Genomic DNA, 19773 nt, shown 5'->3' with positions numbered 1-19773 from the left:
TTTTTTTTTTTCAGTGCAAAAATGTTTAATCATAATTCAATATCTTTGCAAGAGTTGTACTTTCTAATCAAAAAATGCCATTATAAGTATTAGAAAAAGAGTTTTGTAGAGTTCTAAAAGACAGGCTCTAGCTAAAAATCCGATTCCAGCTACAAAGTCGTACACAATTAATTTATAGTTATTTGCAATGGTCTATAAGATCACTCAATTTATCTTTATACTTGGCTAATGTTTCAAATTCCGATGATTTCAGTATCTTTTCATAATTTCCCAAATATGATTTAATAGCTCTAGCGTCAATTATATTAGAATACGCAGAAGTTTCAGGTATTAAGATGTTACCTGCATCAATTTCTTTGTAATCCATATTCATAATTCTAAATTTCTCTCCGTAGTTATCTAATTCAAGATCACACAGTATTAAAATTTGTTTCATTTCTTGAGATGTGATATCATATAAATTGTAAAGTCCACCTGATAAATTACCAATTGTAGCTAAATGTTGGCCGTATTTGAATGGACGGTTCACGGTAGTAATTGCGTTGATTTGTCCAAGATCAATATTGAATTTGGAGGTAAGTATGGTAACGCCAGTATTAGTATCTCTGTCAAATATTCTGATATTTCCAAGTGAATCTCCTGATATTAAAATATTTGAGATTTCGTCTGATTTAGCAACTGACAAACAAGTAAGTAACTGGTTTAAGTCACTATAATTCTCCTCGGGTGCATTTTCAATCTTAGCTTTTGACAACGATATATTAGGTGAAATATTGTATTCAAATATACCATCTAAAGCATCAGCCAAATATGCTACTTTATTACTAACACATGACTGAGCAACTGTAAATGAAGCAGCGGGTTGAATATCTTCTGTCTGATGTAATACTGCTTTGTAGGTACGATCTTCAACTATTAATTGAATTTGCATAATTATATTTCCTGATAGTAAAAAAAGTACTCCATTATCCAATTTATTTGGATCATGAGGAATTTGACTTATGCTCAGAAATTTGACTTCGGTATTTAAATCCACTTTTGGTATAGCTTCTTTATTTATCAATTTTAATTTCAGATCTTGAATTGAAAATATATATAAAGAACTTTTATCTGATGACGTTAAGCAAACAAACTTTTTGTAATCAGTATGCACTAGATTTGCAACTTTACCTTCAAATTCACACAAATCGGACACCTCTGCATTATTGTATAACTTAAATCTATCCACAACTGTGAAGGAATGTAGTTCAACGAGTAAAAGTTCACTTGTGAAATCTGTATTAGGATTATATTGATCATAAGAGACAGCAACCATGTATTCACCACCAGACATGGGTAAACATTTTACAAATAATTTGTTTGAAAATATTGATTGAGGCTCGATTGTACGAGAAGTTACTCCAAGAAAATCGATTCCCCATTTTTCAATTAAACCATTTTCAAAGAAAACAATAACTTGGTCTTCTTCGCCTTCGACAAATTCTATATTTGCAATACCCTTTTTGGGGATTTTAGTGTAACAATAATTTCTAGAAGGACAGAGAATTTGTGGAATATAAACCATTTTTGAGTTGTAAATTACTATGTCATCAAATTTTCTTATAATAAGTAATGGTAAGCTTTGATTCAATACTGATAGGTTTGAATAAATTAGTTTAAATGTATTTGAATGGAAGGAAAATAGGAGCTGTAAAAGTGAGCCATTTAAGGACATCAAAAACACTCTAAATGTGAGACTGTCACTTGTTTTATCCTTCGCGATGCAACATGAGTAAATAGCCGATGGACTTTCACCCTTTATTGAATCTGAATGTTGTAATTGTTTGGAAGTTTCATTGACATGCCACACTTGATATAAACCCGAATAAAAAGTACTGATAATCCAGAATTCATCATTTGAACGATATGCATCAATACTTGAAACTTCTCCATCATCTACGTTGAGCTTAATTTCTTCAATTTTACCTTTGAAATAATCATATAGATATATTTTTTCACCAGAAACCATAAGAACTACACCATATTCAGGAATTATCTTTCCAAATTGTATCGGAGCTTCTAAAATTGTATTTGTGTTGTGCTTTAACGCTTTAGATGTAATTATTAGTTCAGTTTCAGGTGTACGAAGCATATCCAAAACTTCTAAGTCAAATTCTTGCTCTTCAATACTTGCTTCAAGGTCATCATTAATATAAATCGCTTTACGGGGAGTGGTGTTTTTTAATAGATCTCCAAAGACAAATTTATTGTCTACTCTACCAATCTTAAATGGTGAATAACTTTCAATTTTGTTTGATTTTAAAATCTTATAATCACAAATAGGCTCTGCATATTTTCTTAATTCACTACCTTCCCAACCACCTTGACAAGTATAAATTTCTTCTGGTTTGTAGCCGGTTTTAATATCCAATACGGGTGGACTAGATTCAATATAATCAAGAATATTAATATTTGGTCTATTTGGTAAAATTTCAAATAGTACTGACCTAGAAACTTTTGAAAATTGAATAAATTTATTAGATCCTAAATGGTGTAAACCACCATACAAAGGAATAGTCAAATCTCCCAAATCTATCATATTTATTTGATTTATGACTAATGAATTTCTTGAGGATACTTCAACATCCATATATAGCATAAAGCATTTACCATCAGCAGTGACTAATAAAGTTCTGTATTCATCAATATATTCAAATGATTTATATATCATAACGTTTTTACCTCTACTCGGTTTACTGACTGTTAGGACCAAGTAATTATCTTTTGACTTGGTCAGAATGAAGACATTTTTAATTAGTTTTGATGATGATACGTATTGATAATGTTCGGGTGGAAAATAAAATAAACTTGAATCTGTTAAAGCAAATATCCCACCTAGTTTTTGATGATATGAAAATATTAAAGATGGACTTTCATCAAAACTTGAAAATTGTCTACTTATGTTAAAATTATTCTCTTTTGGATTGTATTGTAGAACTCTTATGTAGTAAGATGATGTTATATCTTTATATAATGCAGCAAATGAAGGGCTCTTGTTCTTTTCTGAGCCATCATTTAATGATACAATCTGTTTAATATCAATATTACCAATCGGTGCAGAAAGAATGTTTAATGGTTCTTGTGAATCTGAAGCAGATTTAGCTATATCAGAGACTGGTATCATTTGAATATTAGTTTGGAATAAATGGCATAAAATAAAATTAGGATCTGTTGGACTCAGTGGTATCATTATTGGCTTTTCAATATCTGGTGCTTGTTGCTGACCTTTAGTTGAAAGTTGGGCTATACATCTAATCGTGACAGTAAGATCATCAACAATTTTGGTTGAATTGATATCCATTACATGTAAGTAGTATATATCATCAACTAAAAGGATATATTGTTTAGATTTATAAGTAAAATTTGTCCATGATAGTATATTTGATCTTAGATTGGAACTCATTTTAAAAACTAATTCATTATTGGCATACTTATAAAATCGTACTGAATTTCCCGCATTGACCAACAAAAATTTGTAATCATGAACATTTAAGCTAATTGAATTTGATATGGCTTTGAAATTTGTTACCTCTGTTAGTAAATACATGATGCGTTAAATACTGTTGTGACCCTAATTGTTCTGATCGTTTCTTGATATTTTAAACGAGATCCTTTGAATAATGAGTTGTGAAAATCTTATGTTATAGTATTGTTCAGCAAAGGCATTTGATTTGTCTTCTACGATTGAATTGAATTAATTATGATGACACAAGGTCTAGTTGATTTCTTCAATATTTAAAAGATTTGAATTTGGTTGTAAAAAATTTAAAATAGTATTGAATACATACAAAAAACATTAATTACACAAAAAACTAAAGTAAGATCTTTAATAGTACAATAAATAAATTATAATTTTAAATCTCGTAAATTAAAGGAAATGTTTAAATATGGCATAACAAAATTATTTTTTAGATTAGCAATTCAATAATAATAATTGATTGTTCTGCTGTTAAATCTGTTTTGAAAATTTTCATTTAATATCTAGAGTTAATAAATAAATACACATTAAATTCTTCACAAGTTCAAAAATTCAGATTAAAAAGCTAATTCACAAATTCATATTTACATTTTTCCTTACAATCCGAAACAATTAATTCAGTAATAACTCCTTTAAAAATTTGATTTCAATGTATTTATGCTGAGTCTGACTAAGATTAAATCCAAAGAGAAACAAACCTCGATCAAAAATTCATGGAGTCTAAAGGGGATATTAAATTTAAGCGACTCATATGGTGAAAAATCAAATGATATTAAAAAATCCTCAATCAAGTTACCTAATGCAATTGAAACTGAGATGGTAAACGATACTAGTATTAGTAGCCCCAATAGCTCCAGTAGCTTCAAAAGTGTGAATAAATGTTTTTGTTGTGGTACTATATTAACTTTTCCAAATCAAGCCAAAAAATATAAATGCTCTATATGTCATACAACAAATATAATTGAAGTCATACAACTGGATAATGATCTCGAAAAGCACAATTTAATTTCGTTGAAAGATGTTAATAACCTAGTGGATCAATGTTTTAAGACTGCAGCATCAGCTCAGGGACAATCTCAATCACTACATGAAATATTTCAGCCATTGTCAAAGTATTTATACGATAATTTCAAATCTTTCAAAATATTGAATAATTCATTTAAAATACGGCGCTCTAGTCATCGACCTCACTATCATAGTTCTAACATTAACTACCAAGAAATTCAAGATTTATTCACATTATTAACAAAATTACCAACTAAAAGACCTTTATATTTAGCATTAAAAGGAGCAAGTGATAGTTTGAAAAGAATTTATATCAATTCCAATGACGTTTTATATTATAATTGGATTTATATTCTACTTCATATCCCTTTTTTGTCAAGTTCTTTAGTGTACGATGATAGGCATAAATCAAAGAAAAAATTAATGAAAGACGAACCAGAAATCAAAGTATTGTGTTATGACATTTTGAAAAGATGCTTGGGAATTGTTTCATGCATTGATAATGACCTTGTATTGAAATATTGGTCAGCTTGGATTTCAAATTTGGAATTATCATATTTCAATCAAAGACTAGACATAATAAATTTGTACATTACATTTCAACTAAAGAAGTATTTTTATTTAGCAAATAATCCACATATCAAATTAGCACCATCTCCATCAGCATTATCACCACCAAGTTCAGGAAATGAAACTGAAACGGAAGATCAAGAATATTTTCAAAATGTAAATTTAAAAGATCAAATTGCTTCATCGCCTCTGTTTTCATTAGCAGAACCTTTGACATTTCCAAGAACTCAAATTTCAAGTGATCCATTTCCGTTGAAAGCTAAAAAAGGAAATTCAAAACAAGAAAATAAAATCAAAGTACATCAATATGGTAATGATTGGAGAATCAAATCAGCATTAAAAGCATTAACATTCTTTGTTAAAGCGAATAAATTAAGAGGAGAATCTCAATTACCAGTTTCTATATTTTATAACTCATTAGTTGATTATGTTAATATTAAATTAGATTTTGATAGTTGGCAAAGCAACAAGAATGTACAAAATTCCAAAACTTCAAGTCAAGCTGAGTTGAAGTCCATCATTGGTTACATTCATGGTACAAGTAGGAACAAGAGTTTATTTAGTGATGCATCATTTTATTTATGTCAATACCCATTTTTAATTTCTTTAGGGAGTAAAATATCAGTATTAGAATATGAAGCAAGAAGACAAATGGAGAGGAAAGCCGAAGAAGCTTTTATTAATTCATTAGATAAAAGAGTTGTCATTGATGTTTATTTACGCATAAAAATTAGAAGGGATCATATTGTACAAGATTCTTTACAAGCAATAAAACAAAATATGGAAAATTTAAAAAAGAGTTTAAGAGTTCAATTTGTAAATGAACCTGGTGTTGATGCTGGAGGGTTAAGAAAAGAATGGTTTATCTTGTTGGTTAAAGAGATCTTTAATCCTCAAACGGGAATGTTTTATAATGTTGAAGACTCTAATCTTTTATGGTTTAATACTGTACCTATTGACAATCAAGATATGTATTATTTATTTGGAGCTGTATTGGGCTTAGCAATTTATAATTCTACAATATTGGAGTTACAATTTCCTACTGCATTGTACAAAATTTTATTAGGTAGATCATTAAATAGAGCTGATTATGCTCAATTATATCCAGAGTCTTATAAAAACTTGATGAAGTTGAAAGAACTATCAGAGTCAGAATTTTCAGAATTAAGAATGACATTTGAGGTAAGTTATGCTGATGTATTTGGTTCATACCATACTAAAGAATTAATTTCCAATGGTGACAATGTTTTGGTAACAAAACACAATTTAGATGCATATCTTGATAAGTATATGATGTTTTTCATGAGAGATGGAATACGAAGACAAGTTGAATCATTTATAAAAGGGTTCAACAATGTTATAGGAGGTAATGCAGTATCATTATTTCTGCAAGATGAAATTCAACTTTTGTTGTGTGGTAGTGATGATCATAGAATAGATATTGATATATTAAAATCAGTTACAAAATATATAGGATGGGGATCAAGTTCAGAAGCCATAAATTCAAAAATAATTATGTGGTTTTGGGAATACATGAATGAGTCAAATGATCGAAAACGTAAAAAAATATTAACTTTTGTCACGGGGTCAGATAGAGTACCAGCAACAGGATTACAAAATTTACCTTTCAAAATCAGTTTACTAAACAATGGGTATGATAGTGACAGATTACCTTTAGCTCATACATGTTTTAACGAATTGGCATTATACAATTATGGTAGTAAAGATAAATTGATTAATAAATTAGATAAAGCTGTTGAAGAAAGTTCAGGGTTTGGTATTAAATAAGGAAATTTATAGATATTAGAGTAGTAATGAACAAATTAAGTACAAAGATTATCGTAGTTCTTATTTGAATGAACCTGAGATTGTATTAAGTAATATATGGTTAAATGTGTGAGCTACCAAATATTATATAAAAATTAAACCAATAAAAAATGTTGAAAAAAGTATTATAATAATTTAATGTATGTATATATAAAGTTAACTATGTACCTGTATATTAAATTATATTATTACAATTGAAAAAAACTTAAACCTATTATTAACGATTGAATTAATTAATAGCACATATATATATCAATATACCATCATCATACCACAACCATGTCATCACTTACTTATAGATCTTTGAAAAATGGTTTGAATTTAAAAAGTATGTTTTAATCGATTCGAAAATCATACAAAATATCGAGTTCCAAACACCAAGAATTGTCAATTGCCATGAGATGAATTTTTACAACCAATTCTATAACAGCAAAATTAAGTACCATTATATATCAACGAGAAGCTCACGTTTGAACCATATGGACCAAAACATGGTCATTTCATAAACTTGGAATAAATTCCGGAACCCAGTGGTTCCTAAACTCATATTTTATTTCAAAATTGTAACTTAAATACTAACTAATAATTCTTTAGATTCCATTAGAACCTTATCGTCTACTTCATCTCAATTATCAAACTACCAACAACCAGACTTTTCATCATATTTAAATCACAAAACTCCACAAGGTAGTAGAAATTTCACATATTTTATGGTTGGATCAATGGGTTTATTATCAGCAGTTGGTGCAAAATCAACAGTTGATGCTTTTCTTTCATCATTTGCTGCATCAGCTGATGTTTTAGCTATGGCTAAAGTTGAAGTTAAATTAGGTGCAATTCCAGAAGGTAAAAATGTTATTGTTAAATGGCAAGGTAAACCTGTATTTATTAGACATAGAACAGCAGAAGAAATTGAAGAAGCTAATGCAGTCGATGTATCAAAATTAAGAGATCCACAAACTGATGCTGATAGAGTTAAAAAACCAGAATGGTTAGTTATGTTGGGAATTTGTACTCATTTAGGTTGTGTACCAATTGGTGAAGCTGGAGATTTCGGTGGTTGGTTTTGTCCATGTCATGGTTCTCATTATGATATTTCAGGTAGAATTAGAAAAGGTCCAGCTCCATTAAATTTAGAAATTCCAGCTTATGATTTCACAGATGATGAAACTTTAATGGTGGGTTAATCTCATTAAATATTAAAACAATATATATATAATAAATTATTTAATGTAATTAAAAATTAATAAAAAAGGTCAAATAAGTAAACTCAAAATGTAAGATTAATAAAGAAGTTATTTGTAGAAAAACAACGTGTATTGAATATCTATATAATAAAGTACAATATTAAAAAATAATAAAACAAAAACAATTCTAAAGAAACTTCTAAAGACATTTTGATACAATATTGCTGAATAAATTTATTCATGCTTCAAACACTTCAATCTTAGCTTTTGAATGATCAGTAGCAGTAACTATACAATAAGCAGCACCTAATGAATTACCAGCTGATGGTCCACTAGCTTTATTAAATCCATTTCTTGGATTGATTTCACAACCTAAACCATTACATTTACTTGGATCATCACAAACAATTTTAACACCAAAATTAATTTTTTGATTATTAAAATCATCAATATATTTTGGATTCACACCAATTTTAATAAATGTATTTCCTGATTTATCCATATTCATTCCAGCAATGTATGGTGCCCAATTACCTTTTGATTTATCACTTGAACCCCAAACACAAGCATCTTTTTTGAAACACCAGGATGATTTATATAATAATGAGCAGCAGTACCTGCATAATATTCAACACCTGGTACAGCCAAAGTTTGTTGTTGTTTCCCATTGCAATTTGTTGGAATTAACATAGCTTCATTACCTGGTAAAACAGTTTGACAAAATGCAACATTTTTTTCCATTTTATTTGAAATTGATACAGTACCTTTACCATCAACACATAAACCTCTGTCATTGAAAGGTTTAGTTAGTTTACCATCATTACCACATTTCAATCCACCGTTCAATGAACCTGGAAACGAATAAGTTTTGGATGAACTATCCCATTGATTCATTAATTGTCCAGGTGGACAAGCATAAGGACAATATTTACCTGGTACGCATGATTCGTCAGGACTCATTGCCCAACCTTTATTGGCACCATCTTTTGCTACTTCAACTAAACCTTGATCTTTTGGAAATGTACATTTCCCAACTGGATTTGCAATTGTTGATGTTATGAAAATAGTCAAATATGAAAGTATTGATATAGAAACCATAATTGATACAAATACTAATGTTGATAAGAGTTAAGACAAAAATTACATCTAGAGTGACCTTATATGTGTATTTATATTACTTTTTTCATTAAAATTTTCATTAGATTATTGATTTATAATTTGATTCATTATGGAAAGAAATTTTATAGTACATTGATTGTTCGAAATATGGTTCAATAATACAGTTTATGATTTGGAATGAATCTAGTTTTGAATATTATAATTTAATTGAAGATAATTGTACTTGATTTGTAGTAAACTCTTATCTAACATTCCAGACAGTATCAAACGATTTTAGATAGTGGTTGCAAAAAAAGTAAGACAATTCGTAATATGCAGTACTTGATCTAAAACTGTAAATTCTTATATATGCCCTCACGTTACAAAATTTCTTTTCATATTGTAATCTAATAGTGTCGAATTAAAAAATTTTCATGAAAAGTAATTTAGTCAAGTTATTATGATTTTTAGTAGATCTAGACTTTTGGTATCCATCACCTGTAAAACCGTTTAGATGTCCAGGATATAGCAAAACGATGTTGGTGTAACAAAAAGAAAAGATTTCTGATTATTCTTGATTACACCAACCAAGGAGATGGTAAATAGTTGTACTTCATTACGTACTGATAATGATACGGCTTTAATGATTAAATTTAAGGGAATTATATGTTATCTGTATTCACCGGTATGGAATTACTCGAACAAATACACTGTATAAATGTTTCAAAGACGTTGAAAGTCAGATTTCTTATTTTCTGACATGCAATGTCGCATTTTTTATTATTATTTTATATACAAACCGATTTATATTTACACATTTATCACCTAAATCTATATCAATTAAACTTTGCAATTAAACAAATAAATAGAGCCTTCACTTGAAAATCAAATGGCAGGTTCAATAACACGAGCCCTTAATTGGGATAATGTGTATGAACAACAATTTATTGCAGTCACACCCCAGGGAGATGAAGTAATATTATATCAAACAAACCATGAAAATACAACATCAGAATCGAATTCAATGATTCAATTACTGTCAAGAACTGGGTTTGATAATATTTCATGTTCATCTTACTCGATAACAAAACATGGTATTATTGGAGTTGGTTCTCAACATGGTTCAATTTCAATATTTGATATAAATTCACCTACTTTACCTACTTTACATCTACGACCAAAACAAAGTAGATTATGTAATTCAATTTCATTTAATAATTCTAATAATATTGTTGTTGGATATGAAAAGGGTAAAAATGATAATGCATTACAGATATGGGATATTGAAGAATATTCATCAAACACTTTAAATAATATACATGGTATATCTAATGATAAACGTCCCGTGTCGTCATATATTTCAAATGAAAGTGTATTGTCAGCAATATATTATACAAATAGTTCATCAAATATACTATGTGGGACAAACAAATACTTAAGAGAAATAGATACAAGGATTGAACAACCAGTATTTCAATTATCTACAAAATGTACAATGGGTATAATTATAGATCCATTTCAATCTCATTTTTTCCAATCATATAGTGATGATGGATCATTATCAATTTGGGACAGAAGAAAGTTAGGAAGTAATCAAAAACAAAAATCATCAAGTTCAAATTCATCAAGTACTGTTGAAAGTCCAGTTTTACATTTTAGTAAATTATTAAATGATTCTTCATTGAACAAAAATATTAATCCATGTGTAAGATACTCAACTACAAGAAGAGGTGAATTTTCTGCTATTTTCAATGGAGATTTAATAAGAAGATGGCATACTGGTGTTGTCCCCGCAAGTAAATCAAATTTAACATCAACTTCTTCTTCAACTGCAAATTCAAAATCAGCAGATTCATCAATTTTACAAAGTTTAAATCAACAATCATCACAATTGTATAAACCAAATGAAGAATCATTATTTGTGTCAATGGTTCTAGATAATAAAACTGATTATGAAAAAGTTGTTTCTTTTGATTATTCACCAGATATTTTATCATTAACTTCAAATAATTTTGTTTGTATGAGACAATCGGGTACTGTATTTAGAATGCCAGTGGTTGAATCAATTGAAGCAATGGATTTCAATCCTAGAAATGAATTTACTATTGTTGGTCCAGAGGGACTCATGACAAATTTTTTATCAACTGATGATAGTAATCAAGATGATATATTACAAAAGACAAGAAAAACTGATACACAGACTAAATTTGGAAATTTATCATTAGATGATAGATATAGAGAGAACAGTAGCAACAATGATGATGAGAATTTAGATCCTGCTACAAGTACAATTGAAGATGGTAGTATGATTGAAAATAACAGAATAAATAATCATAGATTATCATATGATGATGGTTATAATTATCCATTAAATGCATATGTTGATTCTAATGCAATTTATAAAAATGATATATGTGTAATAATACGAAAAAGAGTTTCAATGGGTTATGGGATAGATCCAGATAAAAATATTGAAATATTAGAAGAACTAGATCCAAATGATAACCAACAAGCTTTAAGACATGCATGGAAATGGCTTTCATTAGCTAAAAAATCTTTGGAAAAAGGAACAATGATTTCAGAAGGTATTGATTTGGGTTATCAAGGAGTACAAGGAATATGGAATGGAGTTGATGCATTAAATAATCAAAGTAGAGTTATATCAAAAAGTGATAAAATTAATGAAGCTTGGTTTACTCAAGCTGTAAAATCAATAATTTCTAGAAAAGGTAAAAAATTTATAGGTATAAATATACCAGAAGATAGTGAAAAAAAATCTCAAAGAAAATTATGTTTAATTGTATCAGGTTGGTATTTAACTGAATCAGAATTTGAAGAAAAATTACAATTATTAATTTCAATGGGATTTATATCAAAAGCAGCTGGTTGGGCAGTATTTCATGGTAATGTTAATAAAGCAATTGAAATATTAAGTAATTCAAAAAGAGAAAAATTAAGATTAATGGCAACTGCAGTTGCTGGTTATTTAGCATATAAAAATTCTCATGTAAATAGTCCATGGAAAGATCAATGTCGTAAAATGGCATCAGAATTAGATGATCCTTATTTAAGAGCTATATTTGCATTTATAGCAGATGATGATTGGTGGGATGTATTAGATGAACATTCATTACCATTAAGAGAAAGAATTGGGGTAGCTATTAGAAATTTATCAGATAAAGATTTAACAGTATATCTTAATAGAATAGCAGATACTGTTGTTCAAAAGGGAGAATTAGAAGGATTAATATTAACTGGTATAACCCCTAAAGGAATAGATTTATTACAAAGTTGTGTTGATAGAACAAGTGATGTACAAACAGCAGCATTAGTTTCAACTTTTGCATGTCCAAGATATTTTGTTGATGATAGAATAAAACATTGGATAGATTGTTATAGATCAATGATGAATAGTTGGAGTATGTTTAGTTATAGAGCAAAATTTGATGTAAATAGAACAAAATTATCTAAAACATTTGATGGTCATATATCAATAAAAGCAACTCCTAAACAAGTTTATTTACAATGTATTAGATGTAATAAAAATATATCAAAACCAAAAAATATTGCACTAAACAATAATTCAATATCATCATCATCAAATTCAAATTATCCAAATTCTTCAACACTGGTTTCAAATTATAATACAGTTAATAATCAAGTATTATTAAAACAATTTTCAAAAACTAATAATAAAAAAAATGAATTATTAAATCTGTGTCCTCATTGTGGAGCTCCATTACCAAGATGTTCAATATGTTTAATGTCATTAGGTTCAGAAATTGAAACTGATACTGCATCATCCCCTATAATATCATCTTCATATATCAATAATAATAAAGAAAATATTAATAAAGAAATTAATAATAATAATAATTTAAATTCTTCATCAATTATAAAAAAAATTGATAAAAATTTTAAAAATTGGTTTAGTTTTTGTTTAAGTTGTAATCATTGTTATCATGCATTACACGCAGAAGAATGGTTTTCAACTCATTATGTATGTCCTGTACCTGATTGTGAATGTCAATGTAATAGTAAATAGTTTAAGATTATAATCTTATGTATTATATATAATTTAATGAAAGGAAATGAATGATAAACAAATTTATATTTTTTTGCAACTTTTATGTAAAATTTTTACTACATGATTGCAACAAAAATAAAAAAAAGCAATTACAACGAACAACCAAAAAAATATACGAGTTTTTTATAAATAAACATTAAATTCAAGTAATTATTTACGAGAATTGAATTAATCGATAAAGAGAATAATTGTATTTTAATTTAACATGAAAATCATTGATATTTAATATCAAAATGAATTTATTAAATAGAATTATTAATTGAGGATAATAATATGAAGAATAAAACATATGTTTAAATTACGAACTATTATAAATTACATAAATCCGATCGCACTTAAATATATTATTCACACCATATATATATAATCTCTTTTTATTTACTATGTTAATTACATATTAGTACATCTAATATATATAGTTGTAACTTACAAAATTCAACTCAATTATAATTTAGGTTAATTCCAATCGATTAAACTAATGAACTAATGCCTTCATTTAATGTATATATTTCTCTATCTTATATTTTTTCGTATGTGATAGTCTTTTTTTTTTATTTTTTTTTATTTAATTATAAATCAATTTAAAATAAAAAATATCAACAACACTATTTAATATTTTTTATTACTTACTAAAAATTTGTTATTTTAATATTTTTTTTTACAACCAATAATTTATATATTTACAACCAAGATATTAGTCAATTCAAATATTACTATATTGATTATTTCAGATATTAATACCAGGGGTCAAACAAACATCATTTATCAAAATAATTACTTCAGATCAAAGTTCTTTCGTTTACACAAAAAAAATTTTAAATTTTATAAATTGATCTGAATCAATTAAAATTTTGAAAGACTCAAAAATTTCATTAAAATAAAATTATATTAGAATAAATCTTAATTGAATCTTGATTAAAGTAAAAACTATTTCCTAAAATTATAAGATGTCACGGCAAGGACAAAATCAAAATAGAGGTAATAATAAAAGTCAAAATATTGTGAATCAAAATCAAAGTCAAAATTCAAATCAAAATTTAGATGATGTAATTAAAGATATAAGAGGTAAAATCGAAATTGAACAAAATATTATACAAGGTTATCAAGACGTTAAAAAGAATTCTCAAAATTCTGAAGTTATTCAAAAATGTAAATCAAAAATTATTGAATCACAAACTTTAATTGACTATTATCAAGAATCTATCAATAAATTAATTAAACAACTGCAAAAATTAAAATCAAGATCAAATAATAATTCATCAGATGATAGAAGTTCTGTTATATCTGAATATAAACCAAATTATTCAAGATTTGATTTAATTAAATATGAATGTCCTTCATTAGGTCATAAAATTCAACATATGATTCAACAATTACAATTTAAATTACAAGTAGAAAATCAATACAGAGAAGCTAATCAAAAAATTTCTCATTTATATTTAATGGATGGTGATAAATCTTCATCAAATGCAGCAGAAGGTGGTAAAGCAGAAAGTGATCAAAGAATTCAATTATTGGAAAAAGCTTTGAAAAAATATCAAAATTTTAATATTAATTCTGAAGATTTTAATAGAAATTATGAAATTATGGATAATCCAAAACATGCAAGAAAACCTTTAAGTGGTAAATTAAGTATTGGTATTACTTGTGTAAGAGATGTTGATCATATAGCTACTGCAGCTTTTAAAAAAAGAGAGACTGTTATTATAGTTAAAATTGATGATGTTGAAAAAGCAAGAACAAAACCTTCAAAAAATGACAATTGGAATGAGGAATTAATTATAAATGTTGATAAAAGTCATGAAGTTGAATTATCAGTAATGGATAAACAAGGATCTTTATTAGTTCCAATTGCTGTGAATTGGCTTTCATTATTTGATTTAGCTGAAGAAATTCGTAAGAAGAAAGTAGCAAAAGATCAAGGTGCGAGTGGTTGGTTACCAGCTAGTAATCTACCTCAAACTAATGGTGCAGGTAATGGTTATCAAGGTCCAAATGATGGTTCAAATTTACCTTTACCTTATCAACAACAAAATAATATTTCGCCATCAAGATCCCCCAATAAACATGATTCCAATGGTGATCATAATGACAGTAACAACAATCAAAAAATTTCAGTTAATACTTGGATAAGTTTAGAACCTTGTGGACAAATGCTTATTAATCTTAATTTCGAAAAATCAATATCTCAAGGTAAACAATTTAGAGGTCCATTAGGTCGTCATGGTGCTATTCGTCAAAGGAAAGAAGAAGTATTTGAACAACAAGGACATCAATTTGTACAAAAACAATTTTATAATATTATGTGTTGTGCACTTTGTGGAGAATTTTTACGTTATACTGGTTTCCAATGTCAAGATTGTAAATTTTTATGTCATCGAAAATGTTATCAAAAAGTTGTTACAAAATGTATTTCAAAATCTGGTGCAGATTATGATGCTGCTCAATTGAAACATAGAATACCTCATAGATTTGAAGCTATTACAAATCATGGTACAAAATGGTGTTGTCATTGTGGTTATTTATTACCATGGGGTAAAAAAAATGCAAGAAAATGTTCGGAATGTGGTGTAATGTGTCACGCTCATTGTACACATTTGGTACCTGATTTATGTGGTATGTCATTACAAATGGCTAATGAAATTCTCGCAACTATTAAATCAACGAAAGTATCACCAAAGAAACCAAAACAAATTTCACAAGAAACATCTTATGGTTCATACGAAAATAAAGAACAATTACCTTATCCAACATATCAACAACCACCAACAAAGGCATTACCACCTAAACCTCCAGTAAATACTAATCCTTCCTTGGATTCAACTATATCATCAAAAAACTTATCAGATGATGAAGCTGAGAAAGATTATGAATCAAAATTGCCAACAACAACTCAAAAATCATATCAACAACCAATGACTGAATCATATGATCCAACGGGAAGAATGAATAGACGTCGTCCACCTGTTGATGAACAAGTTTCATCCTCACAATATGAAACAGCCCATACACCAGATTCACAACAACAGTATGATCCTTACGGTAGAGAAATTGAATCACAGAAATCCCAAGTTCCAGAAATTGCAATTACAGGAGATGAATTTAATAATTTTGATTATCACAATCAAAATACTGAACATCAAATTATATCTCAAGAAGACACCAAGGAACTTGTTAGTCCATTTATTGATCAAAACCAACTGAAACAACAACAACATCAACATCAACAAGCAATTCCCGATTTACAAAACCAAGTCGATCAAATGCAAATTGATAATCAAGTTGAAACAAGACCACAGCATCAAAAGAATCATTCATCAGCTACTACTACTTCCATAGGTGGTAAATCAAGTAAACAAAAACGTCGTAGAAGAAAAGTTGGATTAGATGATTTCCAATTCCTTGCAGTGTTAGGTAAAGGTAATTTTGGTAAAGTTATGTTGGCAGAATCAAGACATACAACAAAATTATGTGCTATAAAAGTTTTGAAAAAGGATTTTATTGTTGAAAATGATGAAGCAGAAAGTGTCAAGAGTGAAAAAAGAGTATTTTTAACAGCAAATAAACAAATGCATCCATTCTTATTAAATTTACATTGTTGTTTCCAAACAGAAAATCGTATATATTTTGTAATGGAATATATTTCAGGTGGTGATTTAATGTGGCATATACAAAAGAATAGATTTAGTGCAAAAAGAGCTAAATTTTATGCATGTGAAGTATTATTAGGATTAAAATATTTTCATGATAATGGTATAGTTTATCGTGATTTAAAATTAGATAATATTTTATTAACAACAAAAGGTCATATTAAAATTGGTGATTATGGATTATGTAAAGAAAATATGTGGTTTGAAAACAAAACTTCAACATTTTGTGGAACTCCTGAATTTATGGCTCCTGAAATTGTTGCAGGAAAACATTATGATCGTAGTGTTGATTGGTGGGCTTTTGGAGTTTTATTATTTCAAATGTTATTATGTCAATCTCCTTTTAAAGGTGATGATGAAGATGATATTTTTAATGCTATTGAACATGATGAAGTTAAATATCCAATAAGTTTATCAAGAACTACTGTATTAATATTACAAGCTTTATTAACAAAAGACCCTTTACAAAGATTGGGGTCATCTAAGAGAGATGCAGAAGAAATTATGGAACATTCATATTTTCAAGATGTTAATTTTGATGATGTTTTAAATTGTCGAATTCAACCTCCTTATATTCCTGAATTAAGTTCAGAACATGATTATTCAAATTTTGATCAAGAATTTACTTCAGAAACTCCAAGATTAACCCCTGTTGAAACTGTTTTAACTTCAGAAATGCAAGAACAATTTAGAGGATTTAGTCATATTTCTGAAGGTGCCCTGGTTTAGAAAGGGAGTTTTTGCTTTGTCTAGAAAACTTTATATGTAATTCTATGAAATTTTTTAATACATAATTAGTAATTGAGAAAAGTATATTCTACAGTTTTGAACTTTATTCATAATAGTCTATCTATATTCTATCCTTTATAAAATCTATAACCCAAAAACAAAACTGAAATGTCAAAAAATAAAAAAACATAAAAACTCATTAATAACGTCATGAATAATAATAATACATCATTAAATAAATTAAAAAATCATTAATTCAATGAAACAAAAATCGTGAACAATATCTAAGTGATGATACAACAACCACTTTTTATTAATTCATCTTTTCCCGATTTTTTATATTGTTTATTTCTTTTCGAATTTGATGATTTTTCAGAATCCGACTTCTGATTTAAAACAGAAATTGGAGTATTAGCTAAAGTTGAAGATTCAGAATTTAAATTTAAATTTTTTTGATAATCTTGAATATTACTTGATAATCTAATTAATGAAGAATTTGATTTTATTGGATTTGGTCTTGGTTGTTGTATATTTGTTGATGTTGATGGGATTAAAATTTCTTTTTGTTGTTCTTGTTGTGGTTTTAAATGAGTTTTATCTTCATATATTGAAGGTTCATAATCAATACTACTGTTATCTTCTGAATTATTAATCTTACTTACGTCTTCGTTACTTAGTATATCTTGATTTTGATTGTAATTGTTTAATTTGTTATTTAATTCTAATAATTCTTCAAAACATTCATTGACTCCAACGTTTAGTTTTGAAGAACATTCAAAATATTTTAATCCCCCTAAACGTTTACACATTTCTTCTCCCTGTTCATATTCAATAATTCTTTCATTTTCTAAATCTGATTTTGATCCCACTAAAATAAATGGCGGTATTGTATCTTCTTCATCAGATGATGAATAAATGGTTTTAATGAAATTCAAAAATTCTTCAACCATCATAAAACTTTCTAAATTATTTATAGAATATAATAACATTAAACTTGATGCATTTAATATTGAAATTTTTTTAGAATTTAAATACATATCTTCATGAAAATCAGAATCATATATAATAAATTGTTTAATTTGATTTTGATTTTGATCATATTGTTTTTTAATATATATTTCTTCATTTTCTAATTTTTCATTTTCATCAAATTTTCCATACATATATCTATTTATTAGTGATGTTTTACCAACATCTGAAGCTCCTATTACACATACATCATATTTCGTTGTTAGAACATGAAGATTATCTCGATAATTCTCCATCACTTTGAGTCGGATGATTTATATAAATTATTAATTAATTCGTCTGTTGATTTGTTATAGACGCTTGTTATCTTTAAATGATAAGTTGCTATATGTGACAAAATTAGGAGGTTTTCTATAGTCAATAGTTAAGGTAATAAGTGGGTGGAATTCTCGATAGTAAATTTATTAGTCTATTGGTATCTTGAATATACTTCTTTGATATGGTTTGATTATTTTATATGGCTACTTTGTAATTTATAAGAAAAGGGTATACATATGTAAATCTTCTATATATTTATATATTTATCTTTAAATTTAATTTGTGCAGAAGCGAAATTTCTTTTTTTTATTTTTTTAGTTTTTGAAATAAAACGGTTTTTTTAAAAAACTTTATTATATTTTTATAAATTAAAATATTTATACACAGTTTAAAAGAGAAAGGATAATATATTATAATAATCACAAATACACTAATACTCTTTTACAATTTATAGAACTTTATAATGAGAATGAATATTATAAAACAGTTGAATTATAATAAAATAATTAAATGATATATAATTGCTAACAACAAAAAATAGTAGCTAATAAAATACTAATATTCAACAAATTAGTTAACCAAGAGATTTTTAACATTGAATGTTTTCTCATGCAAAGTATAGTCTTACTACAACACGATTTCTTTCTCTAATCATATTATATTCCAATAATTACTGATTAAATTTGTATATACTGTTCAAAATCACTAAACAAATAAAAATGAATTATCAACTAGTCCCCCTCAAGTTCATGGAATATTTGAAATTAAATATGACGACATACTTATTCAACAACTAAGAACTAGCTTCCCCATGGC

At 27.4% G+C, this 19773-nt stretch overlaps 7 protein-coding genes across 7 annotated transcripts; 4 read left to right on the top strand and 3 right to left on the bottom strand. All coding sequences in view use genetic code 12, as the record gives it.

Moving 5' to 3' along the window:
• Positions 1–178: 178 nt before the first annotated feature.
• Positions 179–3586, bottom strand: KGF54_003709 (uncharacterized protein; the record flags this gene model as incomplete). The annotated part of the gene is made up of 1 exon (XM_051764327.1): positions 179–3586. The coding sequence occupies one exon, from the start codon at positions 3584–3586 to the stop codon at positions 179–181; it is 3408 nt and encodes a 1135-aa protein (XP_051619769.1).
• A 588-nt stretch (positions 3587–4174) lies between these two features.
• On the top strand, positions 4175–6880 carry KGF54_003708 (putative E3 ubiquitin-protein ligase; the record flags this gene model as incomplete). Its single annotated transcript, XM_051764326.1, has 1 exon — positions 4175–6880. One exon carries the CDS (start codon positions 4175–4177, stop codon positions 6878–6880), a length of 2706 nt encoding a protein of 901 aa, XP_051619768.1.
• A 318-nt stretch (positions 6881–7198) lies between these two features.
• RIP1 (ubiquinol--cytochrome-c reductase catalytic subunit) lies at positions 7199–8106 on the top strand (the record flags this gene model as incomplete). The annotated part of the gene is made up of 2 exons (XM_051764325.1): positions 7199–7247; positions 7514–8106. 2 exons carry the CDS (start codon positions 7199–7201, stop codon positions 8104–8106), a joined length of 642 nt encoding a protein of 213 aa, XP_051619767.1.
• A 238-nt stretch (positions 8107–8344) lies between these two features.
• On the bottom strand, positions 8345–9204 carry KGF54_003706 (uncharacterized protein; the record flags this gene model as incomplete). Its single annotated transcript, XM_051764324.1, has 2 exons — positions 8345–8676; positions 8724–9204. 2 exons carry the CDS (start codon positions 9202–9204, stop codon positions 8345–8347), a joined length of 813 nt encoding a protein of 270 aa, XP_051619766.1.
• An 889-nt stretch (positions 9205–10093) lies between these two features.
• KGF54_003705 (uncharacterized protein) lies at positions 10094–13249 on the top strand (the record flags this gene model as incomplete). The annotated part of the gene is made up of 1 exon (XM_051764323.1): positions 10094–13249. One exon carries the CDS (start codon positions 10094–10096, stop codon positions 13247–13249), a length of 3156 nt encoding a protein of 1051 aa, XP_051619765.1.
• A 989-nt stretch (positions 13250–14238) lies between these two features.
• Positions 14239–17670, top strand: PKC1 (protein kinase C; the record flags this gene model as incomplete). The annotated part of the gene is made up of 1 exon (XM_051764322.1): positions 14239–17670. The coding sequence occupies one exon, from the start codon at positions 14239–14241 to the stop codon at positions 17668–17670; it is 3432 nt and encodes a 1143-aa protein (XP_051619764.1).
• A 284-nt stretch (positions 17671–17954) lies between these two features.
• On the bottom strand, positions 17955–18935 carry RAS2 (Ras2p; the record flags this gene model as incomplete). The annotated part of the gene is made up of 1 exon (XM_051764321.1): positions 17955–18935. One exon carries the CDS (start codon positions 18933–18935, stop codon positions 17955–17957), a length of 981 nt encoding a protein of 326 aa, XP_051619763.1.
• Positions 18936–19773: the final 838 nt, after the last annotated feature.

The sequence above is a fragment of the Candida jiufengensis genome, assembly GCF_024610255.1.
Source record: "Candida jiufengensis strain CBS 10846 chromosome Unknown scaffold2, whole genome shotgun sequence".
Taxonomy (NCBI): Eukaryota; Fungi; Ascomycota; class Pichiomycetes; order Serinales; family Debaryomycetaceae; genus Lodderomyces; species Lodderomyces jiufengensis.
Note: the sequence above shows the minus strand (reverse complement) of the source record. Positions and strands in the feature narration are given on the sequence as shown.